The sequence below is a fragment of the Scyliorhinus canicula genome, chromosome 8, assembly GCF_902713615.1.
Source record: "Scyliorhinus canicula chromosome 8, sScyCan1.1, whole genome shotgun sequence".
NCBI lineage: Eukaryota > Metazoa > Chordata > Chondrichthyes > Carcharhiniformes > Scyliorhinidae > Scyliorhinus > Scyliorhinus canicula.
In genome coordinates this window covers 55,081,396-55,106,567 of record NC_052153.1, presented here as the reverse complement: position 1 = coordinate 55,106,567, position 25,172 = coordinate 55,081,396, and the positions used below count along the sequence as shown (strand labels likewise).

Sequence of the window (25,172 nt, the reverse complement as noted above, 5' to 3'; positions counted from 1 at the left end):
CTCTGCACAAAACTCTACAGATCATCACCAGCTCCAGAGTCCACCTGAAGCCCCTTTACATATCAGTGTCAATCATTGAACACTTAACATAAATGAGACAATCATTGAACACTTAACATAAATGAGACAACTAATTGCAATGTCTCTTAACCCATTACTTAACCAACAAGACTCTGCCAAGTTTGCAATCCTGTTTCAATGCAGTTTTCCCCATTCTCTCATATTGCTCAACATTTCTTACTGGTAGACTCTGCTTTGCTCTTATCATTTGGTCTTGATCTATCCACCCACACCCTTACTGTTCCATTTCTGTTCAGGACTTCAACATGAATTCAAAAGCTTTGTGACCTTTATAACAAAAATGTATCTCTGGCAGCCACATTAAGAACATCCCTGTGATATAAACACAGCTGCAAAAACATAAACTAAGCTCTGAGGTGCTATCATCCAGCACTGAACTAAGCAGAAAATGATACAAGCACAGCAACGTGTCAACCTCATCACTTTGAACAGATTAATTTTGATGTTTCACCTATTTTATGATTACATTTACAATTTATAGTTTGAGGTGACTAGTTGCTGCCGTGTTCTGGAACTTGGATCTGACACCACTATACAGGTATAAGAATGCAACGTGTAATGAGTTTCAGGAGATTCACTCTGGTTTGGGCACAAACCCATGCCACAAAATTGCTTAGATTACCACAATAATTAACTATACATCTCAGGGTGTCAGATGTAGGAAGTGAAAGTGTCAACTCCCAGTAGAGGCTGCACTTATAGCGCTGAAGAAACACTGTTGATGTTGTTTAGAAAAGACCTTACACTCCATGTACCAATTCCATATCTGCCCTCAGAATAATTAAGAAGACGAAAAAATTAAATAAAAATATTATTTTTTAGAATTTGAAAATGTAATCTACATCTATCTGTTAAAACTAATTGCAATTCCATAGTTAAGCAGCTTTGCAATGGACTGTACACCATGAACATAAATTCCACTCCCAGCATTTTCCCAATCTTGATGTTTCTGAGGGCAGATCTAACCAATTTTTTTTAAAGTTCCAGTTTAATTTGCAATGACCAATCTATTTCTGTAAAAATAATGCACCTGTAAGCACAAATAAAACATCTGAAATAACAATGTAATTTTGTGCAACAAGGCAAATTTCTTCTTCCTACACGGAAACAAGAAGTTCAGTTACATATATTTTTTAAATTGTTCTCTGAGGATCATAGGCAATGCTGGAAAGGTTGCATTGTTTTCCATCCCTCGCTTCCCTGAAAACCTGGTAGGCATTCTCCTTGAGCCTTTCCGAATACAATTCTCGTATATTGACCAATGATTAATAAATGCTGTTATGCGTCCATATAAGGAGGGTGCTTGTGTTCCCATGATATTGCTGCTCTCCTCCTCAGACGTAGAGCTGGAAGTCTGGGATGTGATATTGAGATTAGCTTGGTGAGTTACTGAAATGCAGCCTGTGGATAAGACATGCTTCAGCCACAGTGTGGCAGTGGTTTAGAGGTAAATATTGTGTCCATGCCAAGGTTGCCGATTATGCTTTGTTGTCGATTATGTTTTGTTCCGGAAGGTGACAAGTTCCTTGAGCATTCATGCAATTGCATCTATCTTGGGGAGTGATGAGTATTCTGCCAAACTCTTGACATGAGCTTTGCAAATGATGGTTGAGTGGTCAGGAGCTGAGCTGTTATGCACAGAGTACTCAGAATCTGGCCTGGTCTTGTAGCCATTGCATTGTTGATCTGGCCCAGCTAAGCCTGTGGTTCATTGTGATCTCCAGCATATTGATGGGGACCGCTCAGTGATGGTGGTGCCAGAGATGGAAAAAGGAAGTGGTTCTTCTCTTGTTAAAGATGGTCTCTGTCCAACACCAATGTGACTCAAATGCAACCTGTCATTTCTCAGGTCGAGTCTAGATGTTGCCCATGGTCTACCAGAGGCAGGCACAGGCTGGTTCATGATAAAAAAAGTTGTGAATGGAGCTGCACACAGTGAAATTTTCAGGGAACATCCCTATTATATTCATGAAAGAGGGAAAGACATTGACGAAGCCATTGAAAAAGATTTCATGCAACTCTTAAGGATTCTGCTAGCGATGCCGTGGGGCTGCAATGAAACATCTGGCAAACACAATCATCTTCCTCTATGACTTCTGCCATGGAGGATTTCCCTATTGGCATGAATATCCTGGGTCCCCTTGGTAGCACACCCAATTTCAAACAATATTCTAATATTACATAAAAAGATTTCAAATGTTGCAACACTATAAATATAGCTTGTTAGACTATTTTGCAGATGGTGCTGCTGAAAGATATCAACATGTGTGCAACATGTCCAGGTTTAGAGATTACTGATAACTGCAGTCAGCAGTGGCGACGGTCTGCTAATGGTGATCATCTATTTCATGTCATGGCACTGAGGACCTGGGTTCTATCCCTGCCCCAGATCACTGCCCGTGTGAAATTTGCACATTCTCCGCGTGCTTGCGTGGATCCCACCACCACAACCCAAAGATGTGCACGTTAGATGGATTGGCGATGCTAAGTTGCTCCTGAATTGGAAAGAAAATAGAATTGGGTAAGGTAAATTTTTTTTTTAATAATAATTTTTTTCTTTGATTGATGTCTCGTGTGTGTTACAGTTTCAAAAAGTAAACTGTCAATTCATGAGAGGTAATATGAACTAAGTGGCACAACGTGGAAGCGAATGCTGGTACAGGAGACATGTGGGTGTATGTATACAAATCCTTCAATGTGGTAGGTGAAGTTAAGAAAGTTGTTAAAAAATATATGGGATCCTTGGCTTTATAAATAGAACACTAGAATACAAAAGCGACAGAGGCCCAAGCGGCGGCGGCGGCGGCGGCAGCAGCAGGAGCAGCGGCAGGAGAGGCCCGGGCGGCGGCAGAGCGGAGCAGCGGAGCGGCGTCTACATCCCCCCCCCCCCCCCAAGGGGCCGGAACGGAGCGGCGTCCATACCCCCCCCCCCAAGGAGCGGAGCGGAGCGGCGTCCAGACCCCCCCCCCCCCCAAGGAGCGGAGCGGCGTCCAGACCCCCCCCACCCCCCCCCCCCAAGGAGCGGAGCAGAGCGGCGTCCAGACCCCCCCCCAAGGAGCGGAGCGGAGCGGCGTCCAGACCACCCCCCCCAAGGAGCGGAGCGGAGCGGCGTCCAGACCCCCCCCCCCCCAAGGAGCGGAGCGGAGCGGCGTCCAGACCACCCCCCCAAGGAGCGGAGCGGAGCGGCGTCCAGACCCCCCCCCCCCAAGGAGCGGAGCGGAGCGGCGTCCAGACCCCCCCCCCCCAAGGAGCGGAGCGGCGTCCAGACCCCCTCCCCCAAGGAGCGGAGCGGAGCGGCGTCCAGACCCCCCCCCCCAAGGAGCGGAGCGGCGTCCATAACCCCCCCCCAAGGACCGGAGCGGAGCGGAGTCTACCCCCCCCCCCCCAAGGGCCGGAGCGGAGCGGCGTCCATACCCCCCCCCAAGGGCCGGAGCGGCGTCTACCCCCCCCCCAGGGCCGGAGCGGCGTCTACCCCCCCCCCCAGGGCCGGAGCGGAGTCTCTCCCCCCCCCCCCAAACAGGCCCGGAGCGGCGTCTCCCCCCCCCCCCCCCCAGCAGGCCCGGAGCAGAGTCTCCACATACACCCCCCCCCCCCCAAAAAAAAACCGGCAGCAGCCACCACGTGGCAAGAACAAAGGACTGGACAGACTCCTCTCACTCTCTCTCTCTCCTGCGTGAGAGAGGTTGGGGAAAAGTGAGGGGGGGGGAAAAAAAAGGACTTTTATTTTTAAAAAAGTACACTGTTAAAGAGAAAGGGGGAGGGATATATATTTATTTTCTCTTTCTCTACACCCACTCCCATCAAAGCAAGCCCATCTGAGGGGAGTTGCATAAAAGGAGGTGGGAGAAAATAATTAATAAACAAATAAATAAAATAAAAATCAGGCATCGAAAAAGGGGGAACAGAAAAACAAGGGGAGAAGAAAAGATGAAAGGGAAGGGGGAGAAAAAAACGCCAGAAGGGAGCCAAGGGAAAGGGGGCACCAAAAGCAGGCGGGACAAAAGGCAAGCCAGCTCACGCGAGCGGATTAGCACACGAAGCAGCGGGACGGATGTACCGCCGCATCAAAAAGAGCCGGACAGACAGGTGCCCTCTCCCCTGGGGTTAGAGGGGGGCGTGAATTGGAAGGAAGCCTTTACTGAGGTGGTGAGGGAGCAGCTGCAGGCAATCAAGGCAGAGTTGAAAGCAGACGCAGAGGCCGCAGCACAGGCAGCAGTGGCCAGGGCCATGTCAGGGGTGCAGCAGGCTCTGACCAGATTGGAGGAGAAAGTGGAAGCTCAAGGGAAGAAACTGGAAGCTCAAGGGGGGAAACTGGAAGCCCATGAGGCAACAATTAAGGAGCTAGAGAAAGCAGCGACAGACATGAGCGACCGGGTCACGGCCCTAGAAAGGGAAGTGGCGAGTCTGGGCGCAACGCAGGGGAGCCTGAAGGGCAGGGTAGACGACCAAGAAAACAGCTCGAGAAGGCAAAATGTTAGGATAGTGGGCCTGCCAGAGGGGACCGAGGGTAGAAACCCCACAAAATACGTGGCTGCAATGCTGGGCAACTTAGTGGGGAGGAACACTTTCCCCATCCCACCAGATCTGGACAGAGCACATCGGTCGCTGCGCCCGAAGCCCAAGGAAGGGGATCAACCGAGAGCAGTCATAGCCAAACTGCACCGGTACCGGGATAGGGAGGCAATCCTGCGCTGGGCCAAGGAAAATAGAGCCAGCAAATGGGATGGGCACACCATCCGAATATATGAAGACCTTGGAGTGGATATATCTAAGAAACGGGCTGAGTTTAACAGAGCGAAAGCGGCTCTCTATAGGAACAAAGTGCGTTTTGGTATGCTGTACCCAGCGAAGCTCTGGGTCACATACCAAAACAAGGAATATTTCTTTACAGCCCCTGCTGAGGCGAATAGATTCGTCGAGGAGCACGGGCTGGAAGAACAGCGGGGGGGGGGGGGGGGGGGGGGGGGGGGGGGGGGGTAGGGACGAGAGGCCCCTGGCAAGGAGCAACGACACGCCAATGGGTAGGATGGGGGAAGAGCAGGCAGAAAACCGTAGAGGCCAGGTAGAGGAGAAGCGAGACAACAACCTCCGAGAGGGGAGCCACCGTAATAGCAGGAAAGCTAGCGCCGGGGGCACGCAACAAAGCAGGGCCGCTGCGCACCCCCAACAGGGGGGAAGGCGCCAGGCAGGGGAGGGGGGAGATCACCCACCAAAGTCGGGAGAGCAAACGGGGACAGGAATAGGGTATAGAGGAGCAAAGGAGGGGTATACAGGGGAGGAGGGTAGAGGGAGAGACCAGGGGGGGGCACACAGGGAGGGGAAAGGCAGGGTCAAAGGGACAAACGAGGCCAGAAAAGGAACAGGGCTACAAAGTACCACAACCAAGGGCTCGGAACAAGGAACCGCTGCAAGCACCCACCCAGTACGGTCTGTGGGCAAAGGGGCCCCCCAGAGTGCAGGGGACTACCCGCGTGGCGGACATACAGTGGACGGCCATGGCGGGTGCCCCCAAGACAAGGGGAAACCCCGGAGCGCAGAGATCTGAACGCATGGGGAGAGCAGTGGTAGCGGCCATCCTGGACGGCCCCCTAACAAAGGGAAACCCCGGAGGGCAGGGGCTCGTCCACCAGACAAACATGGTTAATCCCACAGGAACGAGGGGGCAGAAGCCCCCCACCAGGATAATCACCTGGAACGTAAGGGGACTTAACGGCCCAGTGAAGAGATCCAGAGTCCTCACCCACCTCAGAAATATGAGGGCCGACATAGTCTTCCTCCAAGAGACGCATCTGAGGGAGCAGGACCAACTGCGGGTAAGAAAGGGCTGGGTGGGACAAACCTACCATTCCTGCTATGGGACAAGGGCCAGGGGGGGTGGCGATACTGATCGGCAAGAGGACAATGTTTAGGGCGACAAAGACGGTTACAGACCCAGGGGGGCGATATGTCATGGTCAGCGGGGCCCTGGATGGGGCGCCGGTAGTCCTAGTCAACGTGTACGCGCCCAACTGGGACGACACGAGCTTCACCCAAAAGACCATGGCAGAAATCCCGGACATAGCGACGCATCGACTAATCATGGGGGGGGACTTCAACTGTGTACAGGACCCAAAGACGGACAGATCAAACCCCAAAACGGGGAAAACCTCAAACATGGCAAGGGAACTCGGTCACTTTATGGAGCAGATGGGAGCTGTGGACCCCTGGAGGTTCGCCCACCCGGGGGAGAAAGAATTCTCCTTCTTCTCCCCAGTAAACAACGTGTTCTCCAGAATTGACTTCTTTGTGGTGGGGAAAACGGTGCTTCCAGGAATAGACAAGGTGGAATACTCCGCAATTGTGATATCAGACCACGCCCCACACTACATGGACGTGCGGCTGGAGACGGGAAGGGCCCAGCGCCCCAAATGGAGTTTGGACGGTGCCTTACTAGCTGACAAGGCCTTCAGCGAAAGGATAGCGCGGGCCATAGCGGAGTACACAGAGAACAACCAAAACGGGGAGGTATCATCCTCCACGTTCTGGGAAGCGCTTAAGGCCGTAATAAGAGGGGAAATCATTGCCTTCAAAGCGCAAAGAGATAGGGAGGAAAGGGTGGCTGGGCAGAAGCTGGTCGACTCCATACTGGAGGTAGACCGTAAATACTCCGAGGCCCCGACCGTAGAGCTCCTGGCGGAGAGAAAAGAACTACAAAGGAACTTTGACCTGCTCTCCACCAGGAAAGCAGTGCACCAACTCCGCCAGGCTCGCGGGACCCTGTACGAACACGGAGACAAAGCCAGCCGCCTGTTGGCACACCAGCTGAGAAAGCAGGCAGCCACCAGAGAAATTGGGCAAATCAGGGGTACCAGAGGCATGTTGGAAACAGAACCAGAGAGGATTAACAAAACCTTCAAGGCCTTCTACCAAGAGCTGTACACCTCAGAGCCCCCAACGGGGAAGGCTGGGATGAACCGGTTCCTTGATGGACTGGTCATACCAGTCGTGGGAGAGGGAAGGAAACGGGACCTGGAAGCACCACTAGCACTGGGAGAGATCATGGACAGTATCAGCTCCATGCAGACGGGGAAGGCGCCGGGACCGGACGGATTCCCGGCGGACTTCTACAAAAAATTTGCGACAGCGCTGGCCCCGCACCTGCGGGAGATGTTCACAGACTCGCTAGCTAGGGGCACACTGCCACCCACGTTAGCACAGGCCTCAATCTCGCTGATACCTAAGAAAGACAAAGACCCAACGGAATGTGGGTCATACAGACCCATATCTCTGCTGAACGCAGACGCCAAAATACTGGCCAAAATCCTAGCCAAAAGGCTAGAAGACTGTGTACCTGAGGTGGTCACAGAGGACCAGACGGGCTTCGTCAAAGGTAGACAGCTCACCTCGAACATCAGGCGCCTGCTGAACGTGATAATGACTCCCTCCGGGGAGAGAACACAAGAGGTGATCGTCTCCCTGGACGCAGAAAAGGCCTTCGACAGAGTCGAATGGAAATACCTCATAGAGGTACTGGATCGGTTCGGGCTTGGAACAGGGTTCACCGCGTGGGTAAAACTCCTATACAACGCCCCCATGGCGAGTGTACGGACCAACAATACCAACTCCCAATACTTCCAGCTGCACAGGGGCACCAGACAAGGATGCCCACTGTCCCCACTGCTGTTCGCACTAGCAATCGAACCGCTAGCAATTGCGCTCAGGGCAGTAAAAAATTGGAGGGGGATCCGAAGGGGAGGCAGAGAGCACAGAGTCTCACTCTATGCAGACGATCTGCTCCTCTACATCTCGGACCCACAAAGCAGCATGGACGGAATCATCGCGCTCCTGAAAGAGTTTGGAGCCTTCTCGGGCTACAAACTCAACATGAGCAAAAGCGAGATCTTCCCAGTACACCAGCAAGGTGGGGGGGGGGGGGGGGGGGGGGGGGGCAGCACTAAAGGGGCTGCCGTTCAAACAAGCCCGGCATAAATTCCGCTACCTGGGGATCCAAATAGCCCGTGACTGGAAAGGGATCCACAAATGGAACCTCACCAGCCTGGCTGGAGGAAGTAAAAAAGGACCTGCAAAGATGGAACACACTCCCACTCTCCCTCGCAGGAAGAGTCCAGACGATCAAATGAACGTATTGCCCAGGTTCCTCTTCCTGTTTAGATCCATTCCGATCTACATCCCCAAGGCCTCATCATAGCGCTGGACAAACTTATCATGGCGTTCGTATGGGGGGGTAAAAATGCTAGGATCCCAAAAAAGGTCCTACAGAAAACAAAATCCAGGGGGGGGCTAGCCCTCCCGAATCTACAATTCTACCACTGGGCGGCAACAGCCGAGCGAGTAAGGGGATGGATCCAGGAGCCAGAAGCCGAGTGGGTGCGTGCGGAGGAGGCCTCCTGCATGGGGACCTCCCTCCGGGCCCTCGCCACGGCAGCACTCCCATCCCCACCCAAAAAACACTCCAGCAGCCCAGTGGTGACAGCCACCCTCCAATCCTGGAACCAACTGCGGCAGCAATTTGGCCTGAACAAAATGTCGGACAAGGCTCCCATCTACAACAACCATAGGTTCAAACCAGCACTGACTGACGCCACCTTCAAAAGGTGGAGACAGGACGGGGGGGACACGACAGTCAGGGACTATACACGGACGACAGGATCGCCACACTGGACGAACTGACAGAGAAATTTCAGCTAGCTGGGGGGAACGAGGCTACGGTACCTGCCGCTCAAAACTTCCTACGAAAGGAGACAAGGACGTACCCACAACCGCCACGACAGACACTACTGGAAGACCTACTGGACGCAAGTATCCTAGCGAAAGGGAACTGTAGTGACATGTATGGCCGACTGGTAGATAGGGACGACACCGTACTGGACGCAACAAGAAGGAAATGGGAGGACGACCTGGGGATGGAGATAGGGTGGGGACTCTGGAGCGAAGACTGCATAGGGTCAACTCCACCTCCACGTGCGCAAGGCTCAGCCTGACGCAACTAAAAGTGGTACATAGAGCCCACTTAACGAGAAACCGTATGAGTCGGTTCTTCCCGGAGGTGGAGGACAGATGTGAGCGGTGCCAAAGAGNNNNACCTCCAAGCTCCAAGCGGGCGCAGGTCCTCTCTCCTCCCCCAGCTCGAGGTCACCCAGTGCGGGGCGTGGTCAAAAATGGCTATCGCCGAATACTCAGCATCCTTCACCCTCGCAATCAGCGCCCTACTCATAATGAAAAATATCAATCCGGGAATAGGCCTTATGCACATGGGAGAAGTATGAAAATTCCCTGGCCCTCGACCTCGCAAACCTCCATGGATCCACCCCTCCCATCTGGTCCATAAACCCTCTCAACACCTTAGTCGCCGCCGGCCTCCTGCCCGTCCTGGACCTGGATCGATCCAGTGGCGGATCCAGCACCGTGTTGAAATCCCCCCCCCATTATCAGGCCCCCCACCTCCAAATCTGGAATCCGGCCCAACATGCGCCGCATGAAACCCGCATCGTCCCAATTCGGGGCGTATACATTGACCAGCTCCACCCACTCCCCTTGCAGCTTGCCACTTACCATCACATACCTCCCGCCGCTGTCTGCCACCACATTCGACGCCTCAAACGACATCCTCTTCCCCACCAGGATCGCCACACCCCGATTTTTTGCATCCAGCCCCGAATGAAACACTTGGCCTACCCATCCCTTCCTCAATCTAACCTGATCCGCCACCTTCAGGTGCGCCTCCTGAAGCATGGCCACATCCGCCTTCAGCCCCTTCAGGTGCGCAAACACGCGGGCCCGTTTGACCGGTCCATTTAGACCCCTCACATTCCAGGTTATCAGCCGGATCAGGGGGCTACCTGCCCCTCTCCCCCATCGACTAGCCATTACCCTTCCTCATTCCGCCACATGCCCGCGCCCCCCGCTGAGCCCGTTCCCCACGGCGACAGACCCCCATCCCGAACCCCTCTACATGCTCCAGCTCCTTCTCGGCCATTCCAGCAGCAACCCGGTACCCCCCCCCATTCCCCCCCCATTTCCCCCCCCCCCCCCATCCCCCCCCCCCCATTCCCCTCCCTCCCAAAGCTAGGGGCCCCCCTAGCTGCGTAACCCCTTCCATTGTACTTCCGTAAGTCAGCCGACTCCTGCTGACCCCGGCTGCTCCCGCCACCCCAATGACCCTCCCAGTGCAACACAACCACCACACCCCACCCCCCCAGTGCCGGCCCCGCCCACTGCTCCTCCAGCACGGGAGAGAAGCCCGCGCTTCCATCCCGGGCCCCGCCCCCCCCCGACCCAACACGTGGGAAAAGACGGGCACATGACCCAACAGGACCGCGAACCACTCCCAAACTATCAACCAGTGAAAAAAAAGACGTGACAAAACGGATGCAGATAACAGTCCCAAAAAACCAAAAAAGCAGAACAGCAAGAAGACATCATCAAATAGAACCGATAAAAGCGAAAGGATACCAAGGAGGACAAAGCCTCCGGGACTGTGTACACCATTCCCCAGCCCCCAGTCCTCAGTTCAAGTCCAGCTTCTCTGCCTGGACGAAAGCCCAGGCCTCCACCGGAGAGTCAAAGTAGAGCTGGCGGTCATTATAAGTGACCTAGAGGCGTGCCGGCTGTAACAGGCCAAACTTGACCCCCTTCTTGTGGAGCACTGCCTCGTCCGATTAAAACCAGCCCTTCTCTTTGCCACCTCCGCACTCCAGTCCTGGTAGATCCTGACCTCCGCATTCTCCCACTTACTACTCCTCTCCTTCTTCGCCCATCTCAGCACACACTCATGGTCGAAGAAGCGGTGAAAACGGACCAGCACCGCCCGAGGCGGCTCGTTTGGCTTGGGTTTCCTCCGCAGCACCCGATGGGCACCCTCCAGCTCCAAGGGTCCCTGGAATGACCCCGCGCCCATTAGCGAGTTCAGTATCATAGTCACATAGGCCCCCAAATCCGAACCTTCTAGCCCCTCTGGGAGGCCTAGAATCCGCAGGTTCTTCCGACGGGCGCGGTTCTCCATCTCCTCCATCCTCACTGACCACTTCTTGTGGAGCGTCTCGTGCGACTCCACCTTCACTGCCAGGCCCAGGAGTTTGTCCTCGCTCTCCGAGGCCTTTTGCCGAAGCTCTCGGATCTCCACACCCTGAGCCGTCTGGGTCGCCATGAGCTTGTCCAGGGAGTCCTTAAGCGGTTCCAGGATCTCTGCCTTCAGCTCCCTGAAGGAGCGCTGAAGCAGCTCCTGCTGCTCCCGCGCCCACTGCTGCCACACTGCTGATTCCCCGCCCGCCGCCATCTTGCCTTTCCTGCCTCGCACCTCTCTCTGCACCAAAGCCGATATTTTGACCGCTCCGCTCCTGGTTCAGGCCATCCACCGGCGGAGAATCTTAGTGGAAGTGTTCCCACATGGGGAAAAGTCCAAGCAGTACCGCTGCGGGCCCTTAAAATAGCCCAAAAGACTGAAAATAGCAGGAACTACCGAACGTGTGGCTTAGCTCCGCATCACCGCAACCGGAAGTCAAGGGCAATTTAGCATGACTAATCCACCTAACCTGCACATCTTTGGACTGTGGGAGGAAACCGGAGCACCCGGAGGAAACCCACGCACACACGGGGAGGATGTGCAGACTCCGCACAGACAGTGACCCAAGCCGGAATCGAACCTGGGACTCTGGAGCTGTGAAGCAATTGTGCTATCCACATATTCTCAACCTTAATAAAACACACTGCTTAACCCTTCAGCTCTGAAAAATCAAACTGTCTCAAAACGTTAACACTGTTCCTCTCTCCACAGGTGCTGATGACCTGATGAGTTTTTCAGCATTTTCTGTTTTTATTTCAGCTAGAATATTGTGTCAGATTTGGACACCAGGCCTCAGGAAGAATGACAAAGCCCCAAAGAGGGTACAGGACAGATTTACTAGAATGGTACCAAGGATGAGGGGCCCCATTTGCATGGAGACACTGGAGAAGCTGGGAATGCTTTCTTTAGAGCAGAGAATGGTAAGAGACCTGACAGATGTTCAAAATCTTGAATTGTTTTGGTACATGAAAGAGAATTTGTGTTCAGTGGCAGAAGTATTGGTTGGTAACCAGATTTAAAGTGATTGCCAAAAGAACTACAGGCAACACCTTTCGGGCAGCCTCACAGCGCCAGCGACCTGGGTTCAATTCCAACCTTGGGTGACTATCTGTGTGGAGTTTGCACGTTGGATTGGATTTGTTTATTGTCACGTGTACCGAGATACAGTGAAAAGTATTATTTGCAAGCAGCTCAAACAGATCACTTAGAACATGAAAATAAAATAAAATAAAAGAAAAATGCATGATAGGGCAACACAAGGTACACAATGTAAATACATAGACACCGGCATCGGATGAAGCATACAGTGAAGTATTAATCAGGTCAGTCCATAAGAGGACCGTTTAGGAGTCTGGTAACAGAGGGGAAGAAGCTGTTTTTGAATCTGTTCGTGCGTGTTCTCAGACTTTTGTACCTCCTGCCCGATGGAGGAAGTTGGAAGAGTGAGTAAGCCGGGAGGGAGGGGTCTTTGATTATGCTGCCTGTGGTAGTATGACTAGAGGTACTACGGTACCTGGGAATGTGAGCTACCATAGGTGGAGGAGGCTCGCTGCTCATTGGCCCAAGTGTTTGCCTTTTCATTGGTCGAGACATAAGGTAGCTCCGCTCAATGAGGCGGGGTATAAGAACCCGTGTTCCCAGCAGCCATCCTTCTTTCTGTACTCGAGCTGCTGGGGAAACATCTTGTAGATTAAAGCCTTCAATTCGGACTACTCCTTCGTTTCAGTAGTTATTGATCGCGCATCAATTTAATCTACAAGTTTTTAAAGGATGGAGCTCTGCATCAAGCCGGAGAGTCTGCGACTCAGCCCCCACACAGCTAATGCAGCAGCCACGTTCAAGCATTCTCATAGAATTTACAGTGCAGAAGGAGGCCATTTGGCCCATCGAGTCTGCACCGGCTCTTGGAAAGAGCACCCTACCCAAGGTCAACACCTCCACCTTATCCCCATAACCCAGTAACCCCACCCAACACTAAGGGCAATTTTGGACACTAAGGGCAATTTACCATGGCCAATCCACCTAACCTGCACATCTTTGGACTGTGGGAGGAAACCGGAGCACCCGGAGGAAACCCACGCACACACGGGGAGGATGTGCAGACTCCACACAGACAGTGACCCAAGCCGGAATCGAACCTGAGACCCTGGAGCTGTGAAGCAATTGTGCTATCCACAATGCTACCGTGCTGCTGGCTTGTTTTAATAGCTACCTCAGCACGGCGGAAAAACGTACCGACAAGGGAGCAGAAGCTACACATCCTCCACTTGTGCGTCGGCACCGCCATCTACACGCTCATCGAGGACACGGCCGACTACGACTCTGCCATGGAACTGCTTAAAGGACACTTCATCCGGCTGGTAAATCACGTTTACACTCGGCACTTGCTGGCTATGAGGCAGCAGATCCCTGGTGAGTGGTTAGACGATTTCTACCGTGCGCTCCTTGTACTGGGGAGGAACTGCGGCTGCCCACAAGTGTCTGCTAATGAGCACACTGAACTCCTCATCCGAGACTCTTTGTTGCGGGCATGCAGTCCCCACAAATCCGCCAGAGACTGTTAGAAAGGGAAACTTTCAGCCTCACGGAGGCACGGGCCCTCGCGAACTCTCTAGATGTTGCGAATGGAAACGCCCGTTCATACGCCCCCGACCGCACGGCGGCCCCCTGGGCAGCGTGGAATTCAGCCTCCCTCACCCCTAAGGACTCGGAATCACCCCAGGCCAGCGCTGCAAGACGCCTTGGAAACCCCGCTGGGCCCCGTTGTTATTTGTGCGGCCAGGCAAAACACCCCCAACAGCGTTGCCCAGCCCGATCGGCAACGTGCAAGGGCTGCGGGAAGAAAGGCCACTTTCTGTCCGTTTGCCAGGCCAAGGCAGTCGCTGCGGTCCCGGGCAGCGACTGCGGGACACCACCCTGTCTCTCTCCAAGGGCCCCTTGCGGCCCGCAAACTTCTCTGCCCCCATCCTCCAACGTCACGTGCGGCCTCCGGGCACCGCCATCTTGTGTTTTGAACACCATGTGCGACCAGTGGGTGCCGCCATCTTGGATCGGCTCCGAGGACCCCGGCGCGGGTGACTACGCACCACCCGATGATGACTCCGATCTTCTGCCACGACTTGCTTCAGTCACTTTGGACCAGTCTCGGCCCCGCACCCTCTCTACGCAACGACGAAGGTCCTGCTCAATGGACACGAAACGACCTGCCTGCTGGATTCTGGGAGCATGGAGAGTTTCGTACACCCTGCCACGGTAAAACGCTGCGCTCTCCCTGTCTACCCCGTAAAGCAAAATATCGCCCTGGCCTCTGGTTCCCATTTGGTTGAAATCACGGGGTATTGTATAGCCGACCTCACGGTCCAGGGGAGGGAGTTTATAAATTACAGACTCTACGTCCTCCCCCACCTCTGCGTGGCCGCGCTTCAGGGGTTAGACTACCAGTGTAACCTCCAGAGTCTAACTTTTAAGTTTGGCGGCCCTATACCTCTCCTCACTGTCTGCAGCCTCACGACCCTCAAGGTCGATCCCCCATCCTTGTTTGCAAACCTCACACCGGACTGAAAACCTGTCGTCACCAGGAGCAGATGATACAGTGCCCAGGACCGGGCTTTCATCAGGTCCGAGGTCCAACAGCTTATGAAGGAAGGGGTCATCGAGGCTAGTAACACACACTCCCGCTCTCCCTCGCGGGGAGAGTTCAGACGATCAAAATGAACGTACTGCCCAGGTTCCTCTTCCTGTTTAGATCCATTCCGATCTACATCCCCAAGGCCTTTTTCAAAGCGCTGGACAAACTCATCATGGCGTTCGTATGGGGGGGGGTAAAAATGCTAGGATCCCAAAGAAGGTCTTACAAAAAACAAAAACCAGGGGAGGGTTAGCCCTCCCGAATCTACAATTCTACCACTGGGCAGCAACAGCCGAGCGAGTAAGGGGATGGATCCAGGAGCCAGAAGCTGAGTGGGTGCGTGCGGAGGAGGCCTCCTGCATGGGAACCTCCCTCCGGGCCCTCGCCACGGCAGCACTCCCATCCCCACCCAAAAAACACTCCAGTGGTGACAGCCACCCTCCAATCCTGGAACCAACTGCGGCAGCAACTTGGCCTGTACAAAATGTCGAACAGGGCTCCCATCTGCAACAACCATAGGTTCAAACCAGCACTGACCGACGCCACCTTCAAAAGGTGGAGGCAGGACGGGGGGACACTGACAGTCAGGGACCTATACACGGACGACAGGATCGCAACACTGGACGAACTGACAGAGAAATTTCAGCTAGCTGGGGGGAACGAGCTACGGTACCTGCAGCTCAAAAACTTCCTACGAAAGGAGACAAGGACGTACCCACAACCGCCACGACAGACACTACTGGAAGACCTACTGGACGCAAGTATCCTAGAGAAAGGGAACTGTAGTGACATGTATGACCGACTGGTAGATAGGGACGACACCGTACTGGACGCAACAAGGAGGAAATGGGAGGACGACCTGGGGATGGAGATCGGGTGGGGACTCTGGAGCGAAGCACTGCATAGGGTCAACTCCACCTCCACGTGCGCAAGGCTCAGCCTGACGCAACTAAAAGTGGTACATAGAGCCCACTTAACAAGAACCCGTATGAGTAGGTTCTTCCCGGAGGTGGAAGACAGATGTGAACGGTGCCAAAGAGGTCCGGCCAACCACGCCCACATGTTCTGGTCTTGCCCCAGACTCGTGGAGTACTGGACAGCCTTCTTCGAGGTAATGTCCAAAGTGGTGGGAGTGAGGGTGGAGCTATGCCCGATAGTGGCGGTCTTCGGGGTTTCAGAACAGCCAGATCTATTCCTGGGGAGGAGGGCGGACGCCCTTGCCTTTGCCTCCCTGATCGCCCGCCGTAGAATCCTGTTTGGCTGGCGGTCAGCAGCACCGCCCAGAGCTGCGGACTGGCTGTCCAACCTCTCGGAATCTCTCCAAATGGAGAAAATCAAATTTGCCATCCGAGGGTCGGACGACGGCTTCCACAGAACGTGGGAGCCATTCATGCAACTGTTCCGGGACCTATTTGTGGCCAATGTACAAGAGGAAGAATAGTCGGGGGAAGGTAGCGGGAGGGGGGGGGGGCTACAGGTTCGTTACGGGGGTTCGATGGCTAGCTAAGGCCCAAAACCAAACTAAATAAACATGTTGAGGGGGGGGGGGGGGGGGGGGGCGCAGTTACTACTACGAAGATGCTTACCTGTAAATATGTATGTTAATTTTTGCGTGTTTGTTTTTTTTTCTTTCTCCTAACAATTTGTAATTTGTTCAATATAAAATATGAAAACTGAATAAAAACATTTATAAAAAAAAAAATCGAGGCTAGTAACAGCCCCTGGCGAGCACAAGTTCTGGTGGTAAAGACCGGGGAGAAGAATAGGATGGTCATAGACTACAGTCAGACCATCAATAGGTTTACGCAGCTGGACGCATACCCACTCCTCCGTATATCCGATCTGGTCAACAGGATCGCACAGTACAAGGCCTTCTCCACGGTAGACCTGAAGTCGGCCTACCACCAGCTCCCCATCCGCACGAGCAATCGCCAGTACACTGCTTTCGAGGCGGACGGGCTGCTCTACCATTTTTTAAGGGTTCCCTTCGGTGTCACAAACAGGGTCTCGGTCTTCCAACGAGAGATGGACCGAATGGTCGACCGATATAGTTTACGGGCAACCTTCCCGTATCTCGATAACTTCACCATCTGCGACCACGATCAGCAGGACCACGACACCAACCTCCGCAAATTCCTCCAAACCGCAAAACCCCTGAACCCAACCTACAACAAGGTCAAATGCGTGTTTAGCACCGACCGTCTAGCCATCCTCGGCTACGTAGTACGTAACGGAGTGATAGGCCCCGACCCGGAACGCATGCGCCCCCTGATGGAGCTCCCCCTCCCCCACTGCTCCAAGGCCCTGAGGCTCTGCCTCGGGTTTTTCTCTTATTACGCTCAGTGGGTCCCCAACTACACCGACAAAGCCCGTCCCTTCATCCAAACAATCACTTTCCCCCTGTCGATGGAGGCCCGCCAGGCCTTCAGCCGCATCAAAGCGGATATCACAAAGGCCACGATGTGCGCTATCGACGAGTCCCTCCCCTTCCAAGTCGAGAGCGACGCGTCTGACGTAGCTCTGGCAGCCACCCTCAACCAAGCGGGCAGAGCGTGGCCTTCTTCTCCCGCACCCTCCATACTTCCGAAATCCGCCACTCCTCGGTCAAGAAGGAAGCACAGGCCATAGTAGAAGCTGTGCAACACTGGAGGCATTACCTGGCTGGCAGGAGGTTCACCCTCCTCACAGACCAACAGTCGGTGGCCTTCATGTTTGACAATGCACAGCAGGGCAAGATAAAGAACAACAAGATCTTGCGGTGGAGGATTGAGTTATCCACCTACAACTACAACATCTTGTATCGTCCTGGGAAGCTAAACGAGCCTCCCGATGCCCTGTCCCGCGGCACCTGTGCCAACGCACAAGTGGACCGCCACCGAGCCCTCCATGTGGACCTCTGCCACCCGGGGGTCACCCGCTTCTTCCATTTCGTGAAGACCCGCAACCTGCCATACTCCATTGAGGAGGTCAAGACAGTCACCAGAAACTGCCACATCTGCGCGGAGTGCAAGCCGCACTTCTACCGCCCTGAAAAACGCATCTGATAAAGGCTTCCCGTCCCTTTGAACGCCTCAACATGGACTTCAAAGGTCCCCTCCCCTCTACCAACCATAACACGTACTTCCTCAAAGTGATTGACAAGTACTCCCGCTTCCCGTTCACCATCCCCTGCCCCGACATGACCACAACCACCATCATAAAAGCCCTCCACAGCATTTTCTCCCTGTTCGGATTCCCCGCGTACATACACAGTGATAGGGGATCCTCCTTTATCAGTGACGAACTGCGTCAATTGCTGCTCAGCAAGGGCATTGCCTCAAGCAGGACGACCAGTTATAACCCCCGGGATAACGGGCAGATCGAGAGGGAGAACGGTACGGTCTGGAAAACCGTCCTACTGACACTACGGTCCAGAAATGTCCCAGTCTCCCGCTGGCAGGAGGTCCTCCCAGACGCCCTCCACTCCATCCGGTTCCTACTCTGCACTTCTACAAATCAAACTCACCACGAACACCTTCTTGTCTTCCCCAGGAAATCTTCCTCAGGGACCCCGCTCCCGACCTGGCTGGCAGCCCCCGGGCCCATCCTGCTTCGGAAACACGTGCAGGCGCACAAATCGGACCCGTTGGTCGAGAGGGTCCAGCTGCTCCACGCTAACCCGCAATATGCGTATGTGGAGTACCCCGACAGCCGACAAGACACGGTCTCTCTACGGGAGCTGGCGCCTGCCGGATCCCCACCATCGCCCTCGTCACCAGCCCCCCCCCCCCCCCCCCACCACCGCAACTGCTCCCTGCAGGCGCTCCCCTCCCTGGCCCGCCAACCCCCTCACCTGAGCCGTCTGGAGGACTAGACGCCCCCCCCCCCCCAATGGCCCGGCCCTCACCAGCTCCGTCTAGGGGTGTTGAAACCTCCACGAGGACCGGATCATCGCTCCCAGAATCATGGACGCCCGCATCTCCAACATCTCCGACGAAGCTCCGTCGGTCGCAGAGGACGTCCAAGGCCCCCGATCGTCTGATCGAGTCAATATGAACTCTTAATGGACCCATTTTTTCTCTGACTCTGTAAATAAGTTGCTATGTTGTTAACACAACTCTGTACATAGTTACGGGCCAGTGGGCAGCCGCAGTTGGAGAGAGGTATAGTCCCATATCACTAGTCATACTACCAGTAAATTGTCCCACCCGCACTGGACTACCAGTCATGGCTGGACGCCCAAGCACCCCCCCCCCCCCAAGTTCTTTTCTCAACAAGGGGTGAATGTGGTCGTATGACTGGAGGTACTACGGTACCTGGGAATGTGAGCTACCATTGGTGGAGAAGGCTCACTGCTCATTGGCCCAAGTGTTTGCCTTTTCATTGGTCGAGACGTAAGGTAGCTCCGCCCAATGAGGCGGGGTATAAGAGCAGCCATACTTCTTTCTGTACTGGAGCTGCTGGGGAAACATCTTGTAGATTAAAGCCTTCAATTCGGACTACTCCTTTGTTTCAGTAGTTATTGATCGCGCATCACTGCCCACTTTCCCCAGACACTGGGAGGTGTAGATGGAGTCAGTGTCTACGTGGGTTTCCTCCGGTTTCCTCCCACAGTCCAAAGATGTGCAGGTTAGGTGGATTGGCATGGCTAAATTGCCCCTCAGTGTCCAAAAGGGTTACGGGGTTGCAGGGATATGGTGGGGGAGCAGGCCTAGTTGCTCTTTTGGAGGGTCGATGGGCCGAATGGCCTTCTTCTGCACTGTTGGGGTTCTATGAAAGAAAATGACACTCCAACTGGAGGTGCTGTCGACCTACCCAAGTAGAGATACAAGATCCCAAGGCACCGTTTTATGAAGGGCATGGGATTCAGCTAATCATACAGCATCAAAATACTTACCGAGCTAGCATCCCACATGACAAGACGAGATTAACTGATCATGCATTCTGCTGCTGTTTGTGGGACTTTGCTGGGTCAAATTGGCTGCTTCCTTTCCCTGCAAAGCGCTGCGCGTCAGAAGTAGTTCATTGGTTGTTAAGCGCTTTGGGAAGTCATGCGGACACATGACAGGCGTTATATAATGTTCTTCGCTTTATCGTTTCAGTTTGCGAGCGGGTAAGGATGTCGCGGGAAGAAGTAGAAGAAGAAGAAGAAGTTCACCAATCAAAAGAAAAAGCTGCTACAAAGTTATTAAAAGTTAATTCAAAAAAAAGTTGATGGTGAATGCAGAATGTTATGTTGAAGAACTGTTGCCCGAGTTAGGCTGTGTTCAGTAATTGCCGATCTATTGACGCGCCCAATAAATGTATCCAGTGCACAGACCGGAAGCGTTGGTTTGTGCGCAGAATAGCGGCCGGTTGTTTGGTGTAGCAGTGCGACCAATGCGGGAAATGTTTGAAAGGATGCATCGTGTTTAGTATTAGGATGAATAGCAGATTCAGTTTATAAATCTCATTTCAGGCGTGCAGGAAGCAAGCACCAGAGGTTAATGAGAATTTACAAATGTGAAAGGGCCCGGATGGTGCAGACTGTTACACAGCGGCGCTTCTCCCCATTTCAGTCAAGGAACACCACTATAAACATAGAGGGTAGAAATAAATAAACTATATTCGTGCCAACTGATGGAGGGAGAGAACAAACACACTTAAATAGATAGTCCCCGACGTTTGCTCGCCCCTCTGCTGTTTTACAAATTCTGAAGTAAATTTATCCCATTATATCTGACTGAATGTAAGCCTTGTTGCTGAGTTTTGTTCCAGTGTCGAAATCATTTTCTTGAACAACCGAATGAACAACCTTGTAAACTCCGCTTTTCATGACATGAAACCATTTTGTTGACATTTGGGGGGTTTCTGTTCAGACTCAGCGACTCGCTGTGAGAATAGTGCCTTGCTCCTAAGATTTGGCAGCTCTCCCTTTCATCTGGCAGATTTATCTCCCCAAGTATTTGCAAGACCGTTCATCGGGAAATGCACTGTATTAATTCACGTTAAAAATCATTTTCATTTTCATCTTTCGTTTGCTGACAGGTTGAAGATCATTGCCCACGCATCGAAAAAAAAACGCATGGTTTCTGCTTTATTCTCTGCTACTCCCGAAGCAACGTCCTCTTGTGCTTCCACACCGTCCACTTGCCGCCCCCTGTGGGCTGAGGAACGGCAGTGATGTGTGTAACTTGCAGCGCACCGCTTTCCCATCCTGTGGACTGCATGTGCTCCAAGACCAATAAATGGCCAGAAAAGGCAATGGGGATAAAGAAAGGGATTCGTTTCTTTCTGGGGTTTCTCGTCACAAACCATCTCGCCTCCTCCCCCAGCTGTTCACATTCCTGGTGTCACTGTTGCACAAATACCAAGCACACGGCGTGACTTTATCACATACCACGCACATGTTCCTTTTCACAAGAGGCTTTGCTGTGTATTTGATCATTCTCTATAAAGTAACCACAGCTTTCCTGTGCTGGAAGCGTTTGCTCTCCCCCACCACCCCACATATCTTATCCCTCAGCAAATGTCGTTTACAGGTCCTTTCAGCGAAGGTTTATTTTCTCTTCCAGCTGCGTTTCTGTCCGTGCAGTTGGATCTTTCGCGGTAATAACAATAAATATGCGCTTCTCAATGTGCCTTGTCTGTTTGGTGTATGTGTGTGTGAGGGGAGGGGGGTAACCTGTGCATTGCCTGTGTGGATGTGGGGTTGATTTGACCCTGTATCTGTGCAGTAGGCTCTCTCTCTAACTCTCTCAGTGGGAGAGCTGATTGTATCCAGCATTGAAGGTGCTCAGCCTGTCTGAGAGAGAGAGGAGGGGGGACGGACGCGCATGCTCGGGGCGGCTTGGGCTCTCCCTCAGTCAGTAAGAGACAGAGAGACACACACACACACATATAGAGAGTGAGTGAGAGAGTGTAAATACAATGTCCGCCATCGGCGGGGGCTCCGTCTGTACTCTCACACCAAACACCCACAGCAACTCTCCACTTTGCATCAACTGCCTCTGAGGCCTGTCCCTCCCTCTCTCTGTGAGGATGGCCGCCTCGGTAAGTAACCCGCAAAAAAATAAGCCCCACATCTCTGCTGTTGAGTGGCCCGAAGCTGACAAGGTGTTTTATAAATATATTTGCCCAGAGTTGTTTTTTTTCTTATTGATGGCACATGCCTGTGGATTGCAATAAGCCGCCAGCTTCCCCCTATGGTGTCCACAGTCTTTAGTCCAGTCCAGGGGAGGGAGGCTCGGAGGAGCCCTGGCGCCTTTCGCTGCTCCTGTCGTCCGCTGCTTCTAGCTCTCTCTCTCTCCCCACCCCCCCTCCGGCGCCCAGGCTCCTTGCTTCATGTTTAACGTGCTCTCTCTCTCCCTTTCAGTGTGCCGCTGTTCAGGTTAAACTGGAGTTAGGCCATCGGGCCCAGGTTCGGAAAAAACCCACGGTGGAAGGTTTCACCCACGACTGGATGGTCTTTGTCAGGGGTCCGGAGCAAAGCAATATTCAGCACTTTGTGGAGAAAGTCGTCTTTCACTTGCACGACAGCTTCCCCAGACCTAAGCGGGGTAAGAAAATAATTCAACGACAACCACACAAAAAACACCGAAATGTATTTATTCTGGTTTCAAGACCCGGTTGTATTTTCTGTGGAGTCGTGCTCCTGCGGGCCATAACCTTTTTTTTTCTCTGCGTTCATTTTAAGCTCAGGTGTCTTCAAAGAGTCCGCTGGGAGTGGGTGGGTTTGTGAAACAACAGCAGGAAGGCATTTGCCATAAGCTTGTGCAACAATGTTTAAATATTGTGTTTGTTATTCAATGTAGTGATACAATCTCTACACTGAGCTTCATGCACTCGGGTACTCTAGACATCCTCACACTAAACTGGCAGTAACAATATTTCAAATAGACACTGTTTTAACAATTTGAGATGCTGATTTGTGTTTTGCTGGATGCACTAGATTGAGATTACATAAAGTACTGAAACAGTTTTTCCAAGTTGGCATGTGTTTTGAGGTGGTGGCAAAGTGTTACTTCACACGTGTGCTGTTGGTCAATTGTGTGATCCTGCGTGTAGACAGCGAGGATTATAACTGGGCATTTGTTCCGTTAATCGTAGGGAATTGCTTTCATCGCCGATTTTTAGACCAGAGCAGGCAACAACCATTCACGTTCTGCGTTTGGTTCGTCAACTTTTGTACCTGATACACCCACTTGCGGTTGGAAACTTGTTAAAGTTATACCAAGTGCGGTAGTGACAAAGAAGCGCGATGAAACTGCATTTAATATAACACTTGTCTGCAAAAACCCAACTTCAGGTTATTGGTGTACATGTAAAATACCAGACATTTGTAGGTACATTGGAAATACCTTTGTTGGGTGTGGGGAGGTACTTGAACGTTTTGAATCTAGCCTCTGAATCCGACTCGAACAGGTAAAGCTGTCAGTTTGCACAGCAGGCACGGGGAAGTGTCCGAAATATTCACAGAACTTTACATGCCCTAAAATAGTTGCTCCCTGTTCTGTCGAGTCTTCTGAACTGAGGTTGCCAGGTACTCAACTGGTGGGTTGCTCATATTCGTGTGAATTAAGGTTAATGTCTGTGTACAACAAGCCCAGAGTTTAGTTTATACAATCTGTGTGCGCCCGCGAGAGAGCAAGAAAATATGTTGGAGCGTCCGAGAAATGTCTTAACTGACATATTTGCTGCTGTTCCAGGCGTTTTGGGTTTGCGGGGAGATGCGCAGCGCTGACTGGTTGCTACTGTGTTCCAGCGATAAAGAGACTGGGGCTCAATTTGAATCCGGATTTGAGGGGGAATTGCCCATCAGGAACAGCGCCACTCTTTCCCGTCCGCCCCCCCCCCCCCCCCCCCCCCATGTCAGATCTACCTTTTGACCACAAATCAACGTGTTTTTTTAACACATTCCCTAGCAACTTCCATCAAACGTCGGTGCACGTTTTTGAGTGGAAGGGAGGGCATGCTTAAATTCTACAGTGTCTCCTGAAGTCAGTTTGATTCTGTTCGTTTTATTCAAGGAGCTTTAAAGAGCTTCGAGGGCGTAAAAGGAGGCCTTTTGGTCATGTTGGCGTTCTGAAGAGCAATCCAGTCAATCCCATTCCCACCCTCTATCCTGTAAACCTGCAAGTTTATTTCTGCCCTTACAGGTTTATTTTTGAAGTATCCATTTTCACCACCCTCCTAAACCCCACTTTTCCTATTGTCCAATTGTTGGCTAATTTGGGGGGGGGGGGGGGTAGGGCAGACAGATAGGAATGTCACTGTCTAGGCCAATCTAAGAAAATTAATGTCATGTTTTCCCTTCGAGATCTGCTCCATGTTTGGTTAACTTCAGTCCCTGAAGGGAGAAGGCAGTGGCTCTTAAAAATCCAAAGATAGATTTTTGACGTGTCATGCTGAATATTTTAGCATTGAATGGGATGGGTGTACAAACTTGCAGCTCAGTCAGATCATTATTGTAACTCAATGGGGAATACTTCCTTTTCTGGTATCAACTACTTGACTCATTGTATAGGTAAAATCACATGCTTCTCAATTCCTACGTGTAGATACTTTATGATGAGCAGAAAACTTTGTCATGATTCAAGGCATCAGAAAGGTCAGAGGGCCTGTGATATTCATTCATTTGTTCACTCATTCATTCACCCATCCGTTTATGAAATGTGGTACTTAACATCCCATGTTAGTTAAATTGGATTGTAACCATGCTTGATTAATTATCAATTGATTCTGAGGTCGGTCTTCAGAGGCATACAAAAGCATAGTAAATCTGAGACGGATAGCTCTACATTCACTCTTGTTTGTTATGGTAACTTAACTCCTTTTGAACTTGTCAAAGGACCCTGGTTTTGTATACGTTGATAAATAACACCTGATATAATTTTGTCACGTAAAGTGAGCCTAGTTGCTGTCTCAAACCTATAAAATTGAAAGTGACAGGAAAAGCAATTTGTCTGTTAACCAATTACATATGCAGCTTGTGGTAGTAATTAAAAAATACACAGTAGATGTCTGGCTTTGCAATAACTTTTATTTTGTGGAATACGTTTTTTTTTGTAAGCCCAGGGACCACTTCACGTACCTGGGACCAAATCAAGCAGTTGGTAGGTTTTGAGAATGCTTTGAAAAGTGAGATAGGAAGTGGTAAGATAAATGGATTTGGGGAAGGGGCTCCAAGGCTTATGAATTCAAAAGAAAGCAGGGGAGGAGAGAATGTAGCAGGGACATAACTTGCAGAACTACGATGGGGTACAGTCTGAAGAGGTTTGTAGAGGAGAGGGAGACTGACTCAGAGAAGCTCCCTTGGCACTAATCTAATTGAAGGAAATGGGTGATTTGGGAGCAAGAAGATTGAATGCAAGAACATATAATCTGTAAAGAAGGTAATGCGCTGCTATGGGAAAAAGGGGAGAAAACTGCTGTGTAGGATGG

At 52.1% G+C, this 25,172-nt stretch overlaps 2 protein-coding genes across 8 annotated transcripts in view; one reads left to right on the top strand and one right to left on the bottom strand.

Moving 5' to 3' along the window:
* focad (focadhesin) overlaps nucleotides 1-19,666 on the bottom strand; it is a 366,162-nt gene extending 346,496 nt beyond the window's left edge. Inside the window, exon 1 of the mRNA XM_038804621.1 lies at nucleotides 19,648-19,666. The gene's annotated coding sequence lies outside the window, so the exon portion shown is untranslated. The remainder of the gene's footprint in view (nucleotides 1-19,647) is intronic.
* A 188-nt stretch (nucleotides 19,667-19,854) lies between these two features.
* mllt3 (MLLT3 super elongation complex subunit) overlaps nucleotides 19,855-25,172 on the top strand; it is a 164,820-nt gene continuing 159,502 nt past the window's right edge. For 3 of the 7 annotated variants that reach the window (XR_005461575.1, XM_038804625.1, XM_038804623.1), the window contains exons 1-2: nucleotides 19,855-19,944; nucleotides 22,105-22,288. Coding sequence is in view for 5 of the 7 variants with exons in the window: in XM_038804625.1 (XP_038660553.1) it covers nucleotides 19,870-19,944; nucleotides 22,105-22,288 (259 nt within the window). In the remaining 2 variants the exon portion in view is untranslated. The other 4 variants (XM_038804627.1, XM_038804626.1, XM_038804624.1 and 1 more) reach the window with 4 other exon arrangements.